Raw genomic sequence first — 13105 nt, 5'->3', positions numbered from 1 at the left:
GCCACCGCCACCCTTCTCTGTAAGGCCATATGAAATGACAGCACCAGGTCAGTGGGTGGACCCTGATCCAATATATCTGCCAGGTCATCCTGCAGAAAATCCACAGGTGGAGCAGACCACCCCAAGTACTCTGTCACCCTCGACATGAGATGCCTGTAAGAAGACTCGGCGTGTGTACCAGGCTATGGCCTGCCAAACTCAACCTGCCAGGGAGGTGTCCAGACCACTGGCGTCATGCAAGGATTGACGCAGGTCTTCCATCTGGCTATGACCAGACAACAGGTCATCATGAACCTCAGGAGGTACTACAAGCTCCGCCTCATCTGAACCTTCTTCCACCTCTGAGATGTAATCCAAAGGCTGGAATACATCCCTGGATGAAGGTACAGAAAAAGGCTCAAACACAGGCCTCACTGTTTTACTCGGGGCCTTCCTCTGAGGTTCCATGGCCCTCCGGGGCACCTTCGTTAAAGTCTCTTCAAAAGGCGTCAAGGGAGTCGATGGAATCGGCGTCGACGTCGAGCGAGGCGCCGACGACTTCGACAACAGCTTCGAGGCCGGAGCCCCGAGCGTGTCCTTCGACGGCCTCGGCGCCGATGGCGTCGACGGCTTCCTCGGAGCCGGAGCCTCGAGAGAGTCCCTCGACAGACATGGCGCTGATGTCGTCGATGCCTTCTTAGAAGGCCTCACAGGCTCCAACGGTCTAGAGGGTGTCGAGGACCGGGATCTGGACCTGGCACGGCTATGGCGATCAACCTTGTCCGATCGGGAACTCGACAGCTCCCAATGATCGCGCCGACCGCCCGAGCCCGAAGGTGCGTGAGCGGTGGCCCTAGCACGTTCCTGGCTGGCTTCTCTCAAAGGCGCGGACGGAACGGTGCCCTGTGATTCAAAAATCGCCATCATCTCCGTGCAAAAGGCATCCCATTTCGCCGGTGATGAATGCTTGTTGGGACAAGCCACCCGCCGTCTGGCGGAGTCCTTGGACGAGGACGGGGATGGTGACCGGTGACGGCGCTTCCGAGAATGCCTAGAAGAGGCAGAGGAATGGCGGACTCACTCCGAGAACGCGACCCTCTGCACTTGCGCCGATGCAGAGAGTCGCCCCTCGAATCGTCGGTCGAAAGCCCAGCGGATTTCGATTTACGGGGCTTGGAAACCCTACCTACAGACAAATTCTTCTTCCGATTCTGCAAGGCCTTTGACGTCAAGGACTGGCATTCATCGCAGTCATCAGTGGCGTGGCTCTCAACGAGGCACCAAAGGCAGACGTCATGCAGGTCCGTCAGGGACATCTTGGAACCGCAGTGCCGACACTTCTTGAAGCCCAACCGCGGGGTAGAAGAAGACAAAGACATTATTCACAATACCAAGTTAGAAGAACCGATTCAACAGGAGAAGAACCGAGGCGCGCCGAGATTCTGAAGCGAACACGTTTGCAGAAAAAACGGAACTGAGGCTACGGGCGTTGTGCGTCCTACATATAACATCCGGTGACGTTGGCGCTCGACGGAGGCCCTCGAGGGACAGCGTATCGATGCAGGACACAGACGCTGAAACATTTTCCGAAGTGATTACTGTCATAGATGTGGAATGTGTCGGAGGACACAATCCCCTTTGAACTTCTATGCTATCCAGTTTTAAAGCAGTATACATTGTATCGGAGTGGTCGCGTTCCTTCAAAGAAGGGATGGGACGTTGTCAAAAGTCTCCATGTGAAATGAACTTTAAAGTAGACAGCCTCTGTGTCAATAAAGAGCTTCAGAAAGGTGAAGCTGTGAAGTGTGAGCAAAAAGGCATTGAGAGAAAAGAGGAGCGAAAGACAAATGCAATAATAAAGCATTGGGGTGGCCACCAGGTGGGAGAGTGATCCAGGAGGGCCTTTCAGAAATATATACTGGGAAGGTTTCCAGGCAGGGGAGTGACCCAAGAAACCAACAGAGATCCAGCAAAAGCTTAATTAAGCATCGCGGTGGCCCCCAGCTGGGGGAGTGATCCAGGAGGGCCATAGAGACCACACCTTAAAGAAATATATACTGGGAAGGTTTCCAGGCAGTGGAGCTATCCAGTAGAACCACAGAAGCATATAACTTGCAATAATTTAGAGGTGGCTATAGGAGAATATGCAGAATCAGAGTTTTTTCATTTTCTCTGCAACTATATGTTACTCAGTAGTGGTTCAAGTATCATTAACATTCTGACGAAGAGGCCTACCTGTTGATTTAACTCTCATAAACATTCGACTTTGGGAACAAGAGTTACAACCTAAATTGTGTTTTTAGCTTCTAAAAAATGGCAAAAAGCAGAGATTCTGGCAGGTGATAACTTAATAAATTAGATATATGGTTAGAAAATGTCATATTGATAACTGTTATAATGTTTTAATTAACCACGAAAAACCCTCACTCGAACCCACAACATCACAGTGACATGGGACATAGTTCAATAAATAAGTGCGGCTTGATGAGAAGAACCGAAATATGACGAAGCCCGTTGAGGATGAAACGGGTTGGTGTTTGTTTCCCTGCTTCACCTTGTCCACCTCATGCTAAATAAAGGACGTTAAATAGAGCCCTTGCGATGTCTATGTGATTTTGTGGCAGATGTGGAAGAGTGCCACCACCAGCTGATTAAATTCCGTTTTTTCTTCATATATATATATATATACATATATATATATATATACACACACACACACACTAGGAAGAGTTCATAAAAGGTACAAAGTACAAAAACGGATAGCACTCCAGGAGCAGCAGTGTAGATAAGTATCAAAAACTCCCAGGCAAACAGCCAAGTTTCCACAACAACGAATTTCCTTTATTGAATGTGCTGTGGAAAGCAAAAAATGCGAGCAATGACACGTTTCGCAGTAACAAACCGCTTGTTCAAATTGAAGGGCTATAGCACAGACAAAGGACTAATAAAGTGCATTTGAGTCTCTGTGGTTGTGCTGCCAGAGTGTCGACAGACTGGCCCAAGCTTTAGGAGAGCGTTCGTATGTAAAACAGGGCAAACATTTTGCAAAGGTGTATGTTTCCAAAATACCTCCACAATCTGTAAAATGTTATGACGCCGGTGTGATAATAACGGACACCAAGGTCCAGCATGTGGAGAGAAATCGGATGAATAAAAATTAATATTGGTGTAGTGCCACTCCGTAGAGTATGTGTGCATATATCAACATGATCCCTTAGTGGGCCACTGCTTTCAAATGAAGCATTCGTTAATATGCACAACAGAGTTGTGATGCTAAACAGCTAGTGAAATATGGTTAATGGGAACAGGTCCCTAGTTCTATGCCACTAAAAACTATGACGAGAACTGGCCATGGATTTCTGATGTACAGAAGCCATACACGTCAGGAGTGGCCAATAGCAGATCACATGCAATGTCTTTCCCCAATACTGTGTGCCGTCATCACAGGTGTCAATACGTACAATGCCACAAAACAAACCTCAATGGTTAACTGTAATAGGTTACGTGGAGCCTTTGATGCAGTACCAAAATATTAAAAACATGTATAAACAATATTGTGCATGTTCATTATAATGTAAAATGAGTAGTGCTATGGTTGCCACGTCCCAAATAAATGATGGATTTAGAACTGTATATCGTAATGATTTTTACGGCATTCTAGAATCACAATTGGAGTTTCAACCAGCAATATAACTGCTATGTGCAAAATATGTGCAAACAATGCTATAAATAGGAACATGCTAAATATATAACGAATGTGCAAATAGGCAACCATAAAGTGCTCAGTGCATAAGAGTAAAGTGCTAATGCCGATTAAAAGGGGAGAACCTCAATTCCTGATAACCGTAATACAGAAATGCATACTTATAGCAAAACACATGTTAAAACAACAATATGAAATGCAGAATACATTGCACAGCAAACAAAATTGTGTTGACATGTTATCAAAAAATGGGTTGCATACTATGGAAGTAAAGAGAGGTTCTAGTTTGTAACAAAACATATGTGGCTAAATAAAAGACTGTATGCCATTGCAAAACCTTAAATGTACTTAAAAGCAAGGCTACAAGCCAGACAGCACAATACATTATGGGGACTTGTAAATAAATTGTGCTAAAAAAAAGGGGAAAAGAAAAAGGTCCTTCAAGAGAACAGACCTGATGAGACTTAATCAACTTTGTCCAACATTGTTAAAATAAGCAAGTATGAACATGCCCCCTATAAAGAAGGAAAGGTCGTGCTCATATCTCAAACCAGCAAGCAATAGACAAAAAGCAAAAAGCACAGAAAAGAGGGACATAAAAACAACATGGAGAGGAAAATGGCATATATACATTAGATTAAGTGCCCAAGAAAGTATAAAGTTCCTCATCCAGATTATGTCCTCTTGGATTTTTAGTTTCAAGGTCCGCAATGTATTTGGTTTCCAGTTGTCTCAAAATAAGTTCACGATTACCTCCCCTAAAAGGTTCAGGTACTGAGCAGATACCAAAATAGACAAACCGCTCAAGTTTACTATCATGCTTGTTTTTAAAATGTAACGCCATTAGATAGGAGGAATCCAGATTTTTTATGGCTCTCATTTGTTTCAACACTCTTAATTTGAGTTTACCAATGGTACTGTCCACGTACCATTTGTCACATGGGCAGGTAAGTACATAAACTACATGTGTGGTATTGCATGTGATTCTAGATGTTATTCTGATATCTTTAGTCAAAATGGGATGTCAATAACTAATAGTATTGGTAGCATATTGACATGCGTTACATTTCATACATTTAAGGAAACCTATAGTGTTAGTATTTAGCCAACACTGACCCCGTGTTTCAACAATAGGCTTCATGAAGCTAAATACCAGATTATCCTTCAAGGATGGGTATTTCCTAAAAGTGATATTAATCTTGTCTACTAGAGTGTCCCTCAAATCATGATCCGATTTCAACACGTGCCAATGTTTATCAACAATACGGGGAAGGTCTTTAGACCCATTGCCATAAGTTAAAATTAGGCGCGTGTCCTTATTGTCTTCATGGGGTTTCTCTATAGGATTAGATAAAAGAAGAAAGGTGCAATCTTTTCCTTTGGCTTTGATGTAGGCCCTCTCAAGAATTTTCTTAGGGTAGCCACGATTCAAGAATCTAATGGCCATGCGGGCACATTCTTTGTCAAAGTTTTGCATGTTGGAGCAGTTTCTCCTGATACGGATATATTCCCTGTAGGGTATGCTCCATTTCAAAGATGTGGGGTGATTGCTGGTAGCATGCAATGGTATATTGGAGCTAGTAGGTTTGCGGTACAGTGCCATCATAAGTTCGCCCTCGGCCACTGTACCAAGAATATCAAAAAATGTGAAAGCAATCTTGTGGCTTTCAGTAAATTTAAGATATAATTAATTGGCATTGAGAACATTGACGAAATCTGATCATTCAGTGGCGGTGCCATCCCAAATGATGAATAAATCATCAATGTATCTTAGCCACGGGGATATTTTTTCTTTGTAAATGTATATATATGTATATATATATATATATATATATATATATATATATATATATTAGGATTGGCTATAAAGTTATGCTATGTAGTGACTTTGTAAGCTCTTAGATCCAGCTGCACAAATGAATTTCCCAATGAGGAGGTTGACTTGGACTTAGGTAAATTGAGCTCTTATAGTTCAATATGGAGTTTTCCAGGTTTCTGCATATTATGTTGGTGGTTCTGTTCTCCTTCTTGAGTGATCTGCTATAAGTGCTGCTCCTGTGCGCGTCACTAAACAAGTACATGTACCATGGGCAGTGGCCCAGCAGCGTAAGCCTTGCAATGTATATCCCCATACTGTCAGTACTGGGATAATGAAGAGGGTGATGTGTCAATGCTCATGTTCCTCACAATCTTGGTCTACCTCTCTTGTATCCTACTGTGGCCTCTCCTAGCTACCTTCAACCAATGTCGTAGTATTTAGCAAGATTGGTCCATATTTGGCATTTTTGTAGCTAAAATTGTGTTGCGGGTGCCACCTGCTTGTGATGCCCTCTTCAGACAACTAGATTTGCCGTACTGAGGCATCAATCCCACCAGTATTTCAAAGAGTACTTCTGGGTGAGAAGGCAGATATTTATGATTTCAAGGCAAGCCAACAGGAAAAAGAGTATGTTATATTTAACATACTAAGGACCTACGCAGAGGTCTTCATGAAAACATCATTCACTGTCCCAAAGGTACGTTTTTCCTTGCGCTATTTCAAGATTTATGTGTTGCAAATGGACTTTGATGGCAGCATGGATGTGTACGCTTGATGTTCTGCAAATGGTGCAAGCATGTTCTTAATGGCCTTTGCATGTGTACATTGAATGTGTTCTAATAGAGAGTATTGGCTCCAATTTTGTTATTTTACTCTACATTCTATGTTTATCTCTAAATTGTATGAAAAAACAAAAATGGTGCCGATACACAGCCTTTCAAAAGTATTTGACAAATGTTGGCAATATTATGTTGCCCTTGTATTGTACAAGTACAGTAGCATAACAGTTATCAAAATGACAGCATGCAAAACAGGAATTGTGTGCATTACTAATTGCAGTGGTAGTTTTGGCAATTACCACCAGCGATCTATTGTTGTACAATGCATGTTGTTAAGGTATGAATAAAACATGTTTCCGAGTAGTGTCTGAACATTAGCTCTACAATTCTCTTCGTCACTAAGTGCATTTCTAGGCTGTTAGGCAAGGTTTGAGTGAGGATCATCCATTTGTATGAAAATGGCTGAAATTCCTATTTACAGATTCCGTATGCTAAAGATTAGGGCTAGGTGGAGCATACAAAAGTATCATTGTGCCCCCTCAGTCACTACAGTTTTCTTTTTAACGCCTACATCAGACTCGTACCATCTGTGTAACGATGATTGCCAGTAAGTAATCAAAGAATCAATATGTCAAGCAAATTATCATTATCATCTCTGTAAAATATGTTAAATTGATGTTGAACACTCTTCACGCTTATTCCATAAATGAATGGCAACAGGCGAGCTCAGTGAACAACTGGTTTACCTGTTAAAATAGGCAGGAATAGATCATAACTGTTCAAAACAATATACAAATGGGCATTACCGGCATCTCTGAACTTTTCCACCAACTCTCCTCGAAGGTGCTTTTGGATGTTGAAGTAGTCATCTTCTTCATCTGCGTCTTTTAGGAATAATGGAATGTGCTGGAAAATGATTGCGTGTTTACACTTCCGCCCCTTGGCCCTGTCTAGCTCTGTACTCAGCCAGGTGTCATGGGCCTCCTTCAGCTCGGGGCACTTGGAGGAATCGTGGAAGAACTGGGAATTCAGCACGAGAAAGAAGACTCCTCCAGCCCAAAAGCTGAAGTAGTCATCCCCCCAACTCTCGCGGTAGGCTGCAATGGAGTCCGGCGTCGGGGTGTTGCCGATGTCATGGTTTCCACTGACAAAAACCATTGGAATGTCTTGCTTGACATTTTGGAGCACAGACTTTAAATCTTGCTCCTGCTCCTTCTGATGGGGTGTGCCTGTAAAGCAGAAATATAAGTTACCCAATTGTGAAAGACATATAGTACTGCAGATAGGTGAAACAATTGTGCTTTTGATGATAGAACCATGAATTTTGGCACAATTTTAAACCACACCCAAATGAACATGTTTGGCTATGAGGCCATCTCAGATTTTTCCTGTAACAAAGTTGGCAGCCCATTTTAAAAAACTGGCGACTAGTTGTCATTTAGGTATCTTAAGTTGTGTAGATATTCAATGTTCATTCATTTACTTGTGGTCATACAATGTCTATTGTACACCTTATAAGTATAATGAAGCCTAATAGTAAATAATCATGGTTTGTATTCATAATGTATAGCAGAATATATAAATTAATTGATTTAGTCAAGGGAAGAAAAACAAAACCATTAACAATAATTAGGTGATGTTTATGTTATGCAAATACAGTATGTTATATTACAGTTTTTTGTTATTGTTCATTATTGAATGAATATTGATACTATTCCTGAAACAGATTATTGGTAATAACTCCCCGCTTATTTCAGTCAGTACAAAGAGTGCCACAAGTACAAAGAGCAGTAAGCTGTAGGGCAGCCTTGCTACACTTGCAATTTAGTGGGCAGCCCTTTCTTGCAGCCACATCATAAGAGTTCCCTGCAAGCTTGCCTAGCCTCTTGTAGGGTTGCCCAGGGTATTCCCATCCACCTTCATCCTTCTTCTTCCACCCCCAATCACTTGGCGATGGAAGCTGTGGTGTTGCCACCATTGTTTGGGCTCTGTAGTAACCAGCATGGTAGACAGTTCTTTTTGTATGCAGAATAAGCGCATCTTGCATGGAGGTAAATTGTCAATTGCCATACCGTTCTGATTAAATAGGTGTTTTCTTGCCTGATTAACATGCTTCTTCTACTGCCTGCTGAGTAGGCCTTTCAGCCAATCCACAATAAGCTAAGGGGACATCTCTGTATACATTCTAGGTGTCCCATGCAGTCCTCTTGCCTTTTCTTCCAAAAAAGGACACAGTGGGGGTCATTCCGAGTACGGCGGTAGGGGGTTAACGGCACCGGTAAGGATGCCGGTGCCGTTTACCCCCTGCCACCGCATTCCGAGGTACCTTAACGGGTCCCACTAGGGCCAGCTGGTTTTACCAGCCACCCTTAGCGGGACCCATTAAGGGACCACATAGCTAATAACGGGCCTGCTATTTGCGGGCCCGTTATTAGCTCCTTCCCCATTCCCATTGAGCCCTATGGTGGCTCGAATGGGAATGGGGAATGGTTTTTGAAATGGGGACTTACCGGGTCCGCATAGGTCGGAATGTCCCGGTAAGTCCCCATTCAGACACCACGGACCCGGACACAGGTTTGGAGGCAGCCATGGTGCTATTTGCACCATGGCTGCCTCCAAACTCGTAATGACCCCCAGTGTCACACCCAGTTATTGCGTGAAACATTGGCAAGGCAGTACAACGATCAGAACACAAAGCTTTTGCTAACTCCTGAACAGCAAAGAACAAGAACCAGAAGTTCTCCCCAACTCCAAATGCAACCCATAGTTGCTCAATGTTCAGAGGTTGTGCAGATGTGATGGCGAGAACTACAACGTCGGTGTCCACAGTGCGTATTTCGACTTTGGTATATACATGCTACACAGCATCACATAAATGGGGAACGATGCAAGTGTCTGCTTCTTTCTGTGAGCATGCAGCCAGCCTCAAGCTATCTTGATGATTTATAGAAAGAACGTTGGTACTATTTGTGGTAATTACCAGCTACTTTGTGTAAATGGCTGTTAAGGTGTTTGCCAAGAAACAGAACAATATAGTCTTATTTTCCTCAACCTGGAGAAAACAAACATTTTAGGAAGTGCATTTCTTGGTTTAACACGTTCTGAATACCTTTTCCCCTTTTACTGCGTGTGTCACTCTTCAAGCTGTCAGGCCTGTAGACAACCCAAATGACATCTAGCCTTGTAACATATTGGAGCTGAGCTTTGAAGTAGGGTATTGTAAGAGATCAAGAGTAAAACTCGGACACAATGGTATTAGGATGATTGTTAGAGTCTTTTATTGATCAAATTAAAGAGAGGGTTGGGAAAGTCCTACCTATCCGTAACTCTAGGAGGGATTTCGCAGCCTCAACAAAACTAAGGAATGTCTGTGCCAGATGTTCAAAATAACAGGTTCTCTCGTCCTGGGTATAAAATCCTTACCTGACCCTCACACACGAAACTCAATATAACGTGAAGGGGAAAATGTCTTTCAGCTGATCACCTGCAGCTCCTTTCCAAAGTTCCAACATAAAGTTCCAAATTGTAAAAGAAACCAACAAAGTTCTACCAGTTAAAGGGGTTCTCCACTCCCTCTGGATTTCTCCATGTTTTCAATGTTCTTCATTTTCACATTACCCTATTCTGCAATCTGAAGGGGGATGACTCTTCCCCAGAGTTTCCTCTGGTTTATACAGTTCATCAACTCAAGATACACTATTTCTCTCTTGATCTCCCTTTGGGTTATACCATTCCAAAATCTAAAGTGGTATGACACTTCCCATGACATTTTGACAATTCCACAATTCAGAGGGTTCAAGGAGCATGGCTCTGCCCCTGTGATTTCTTATCTTTTCCACAGTTCACAGATTTCACAGTTCTACAATTCACAGCTTCCAGGTTATGCTTTTTCCAATGAACCTTCTTAGCTTTTCCACAGTTTACAGCATTCATAGCTTCACAATTCATAGACTCAAGGGGCATGCTTCTTACCCTGAGCTGTTTTGACTTTCCCCACAGTTGACAGTTCTGGGTCGTCTTCCCTCCAAGTACTGCCACGAGGAAGATAAGGTATCCTTGTTACGTGAAATGTTCTTTTCATGTAAGGGTCCCAGACCCTATTCTCTTTGTTACAGTTTCTTTAGGGCTTCTTCTGCCCTCTGGGGACCCCCAACCACAGACTCAGCTACCCAAATACCTTTAAGATCTTGTCTGTGGCCGTGGGGTCGATCGCAGGCTTCCCTGGGTCTCTTTTTGGCTCACCGGTTCGCTGGGGCTATTCTCGGGTGGCTGCAGAGGCTTTGAGGCTCCTGACTCTGTTTGGCGTGTCCCTTGCACCTGTACCATGTGGACCTGCAATGCTGCACTGCTTGTGCTCTCCCGTGCCGGCCTTCTGGTTCTATTGGCATTTCCCTAGGACACTGTGTTTCTCGCTCTCTTGCTTCCTGGTCTCCCCCTGCTGCTCTCCATGGCGAGCATCTGCCATGCTCTCGGTTCCTCCAGAGAGGATCTGACACACAGGTGAGTCTCTTGTCAGTTTTTGTTGGCATTCAATACGGTCTGTTGTTGGAGACTAGACCATTCACATAAGTTCCTCAGAGTGATCCTCCTGGATCCGCACTTCTTCCTCGTCACAGTTGCTTGGCTTGGAACTTCATGACAACTGCCTCTACTCTTCCTCATCACAGTCCTTTTTACTTTGTGAGTTCTACAGAAGTATACTGGAGAGGAGAGTAGGGGCGTAGAGAGGGGGGTGAAGGAGAGGTGTAGGCATTGGGCGGATACCACCGTCTCACACAATAGTTATCACTGGTCCCTTAGGGGGCTTCCGCTCCCAGGAGATCCACCCCCTGAGTACCAACCCCAGGAGGATATCGGGTAGCAGCCTCACATCCCTGGACTCATGGGAAAGAGCTCACCCTACGGAAGCAGTGATGACATCCTGGGATTCATCACAGCTCCCATCTATAATCTGACAAGTAACAAGGAGAATTGGGTGGTGCACTGCTGGATATATCCAAACTCGTAACGAGGCCCCATATGTTTACCATTGTTTATTTTGATTGTCAAAAGAGTTGCAGTGTTCAAAATGTTGTATACAAAAGGTTAGGGACTGAATGAATCTAAATGGACATAGAAAACAGCAATTCTTCTCTGTAAGCACTTCTTGTCTGCAGTGCATTGTGACCTTCTGGCATGAAGCAGGATGGGTACTCTGTAGACTAATTATCTCATTTCATTTAATTTCGCCATTTGTATAGCTCCTTTTATTATGGGTATGGTCCCAATGCGCTGCTGGTTGAATGCCCTCAGAGGGAACGAAGTCCAAAGTCTGGGAAAGTTAGGAGATGCTAGTATGCGTGTGTGCATAATGACCGTTAAAGATTATGAGGCCTAGGCCGAATCCCTGCGATCCACCCAGGTCTAAATGGCATGCGTATAGCTTGAGAGAGGTACACTAGGAAGAAAAGCAGGGGGAGTGTAAGCAGATAGTCATGTGTGTAGCTATGGTTAAAAATGTTTGTCATGAAAGGTAGCTACGTTCTTATGGCAGCAGTGTTGTGCAGAGTGTCATTCGAGTTGTATGTGAAAGCAGATGCATGCAGAGTGAGGCCACGCCTTTGGCTAATTCCAAAGGGGCAGAATGCGAGAGGAAAAAGAAGAATTGGTTATAATCAAGTGAAAGCCTAGAATTGGTAAATTCAGCAAATTCTAATACATCTGGGTTCATAACCATTGGTGGGTGCATTCTGCATGCTTCCAGGTATCATTAGGTGGCTACAGTCACCATCTTGAAAGCACTCTGTATTAACAAGCCCAATACACACGCACAGTATACTGTGTTTTACTTACACAGTAATGCTCCCTGTGAGGGAACCTGAAAGCCATGTTGAGCGCTTATTATCACATATAAATATTTCAATTACATAAGGTAGCTTAGTGAGCATAAGGTTTAAGTTACTTACCTGTAACTATTGTTATCCTCTAAACCAATCACTGTACTCTGGGTCATACTGCCCCATCCAATGACAGGCCTCTCACTAGGCCCCGCCTCTGCCAGCCATCTTCAGATTTAGTACGCACCTAAAGTGGCAGTATGACCAAGAAGAGCCACAGAGGAAGGGTTTGCATGTGAATCCATGCCAGACCCATGCTGGAGAACATTAGTTACAGTTAAGTAACTTAAACCTTCTCCAGAATGGGGTCTGGTATGGATTTACATGCTCATGAATAATGAATATACAGCAGTACACATTATACAACCACAGGAGGTGGCAAGGCTCAACAGAAGCTATTAACACTTATCCCTGGAACAGACTCGCCTCAAGCAAACAGGTTGGGTAGCACTGTTTGGCCGACTCTGGACTCCTCCTTGGAATCCCTGTCAACGTAGTAGAACTTTGTGAAGGTGTGCATCGACCTCCATGTAGCAGCCCTGCAGATGTCTAGCAGGGGAACACCAGAAAGGTACACTGTCATCACAGCGATCGCGCTGGTAGAGTGGGCTCTCAGACGGCCCGGCAGCGGTCGGTTTGCCAGCCGATGGCAGTGCATGATGCAGCCGGAGAGCCACCTTGAAATGGAAGCCTTGGATAAGATCTTCCGATGGTTCACAGGATCAAAGTTCACAAACAATTGAGAAGTCTTTCGAAAACTGTTTGGCAACGTCACGTAGAATTTCAAGGCACAAGCAAAGTCCAGCAAATGCTTGGCCCTCTATGCAACCACAGAGAGGATCTCCCCGGGGATCTGGTGTAGTGGGAGATAGCCGCCAGATGTACCTAGATGGATGCGTGAGCCAGGCCAGCCTTTGCCAAGGACAGCAAGTACGGCAAGATCTGAGGA

The 13105-nt window shown here is 44.0% G+C and overlaps 1 protein-coding gene across 1 annotated transcript in view; it reads right to left on the bottom strand.

Moving 5' to 3' along the window:
- The window catches only part of CPPED1 (calcineurin like phosphoesterase domain containing 1), a 1551866-nt gene that overhangs the window by 502973 nt on the left and 1035788 nt on the right, over positions 1 to 13105 (bottom strand). Inside the window, exon 3 of the mRNA XM_069645590.1 lies at positions 7087 to 7509. Within this exon, the coding sequence (XP_069501691.1) occupies positions 7087 to 7509 (423 nt within the window). The remainder of the gene's footprint in view (positions 1 to 7086; positions 7510 to 13105) is intronic.

Source organism: Ambystoma mexicanum, chromosome 2p, assembly GCF_040938575.1.
Source record: "Ambystoma mexicanum isolate Mex_15411 chromosome 2p, UKY_AmexF1_1, whole genome shotgun sequence".
Taxonomy (NCBI): domain Eukaryota; kingdom Metazoa; phylum Chordata; class Amphibia; order Caudata; family Ambystomatidae; genus Ambystoma; species Ambystoma mexicanum.
Note: the sequence above shows the minus strand (reverse complement) of the source record. Positions and strands in the feature narration are given on the sequence as shown.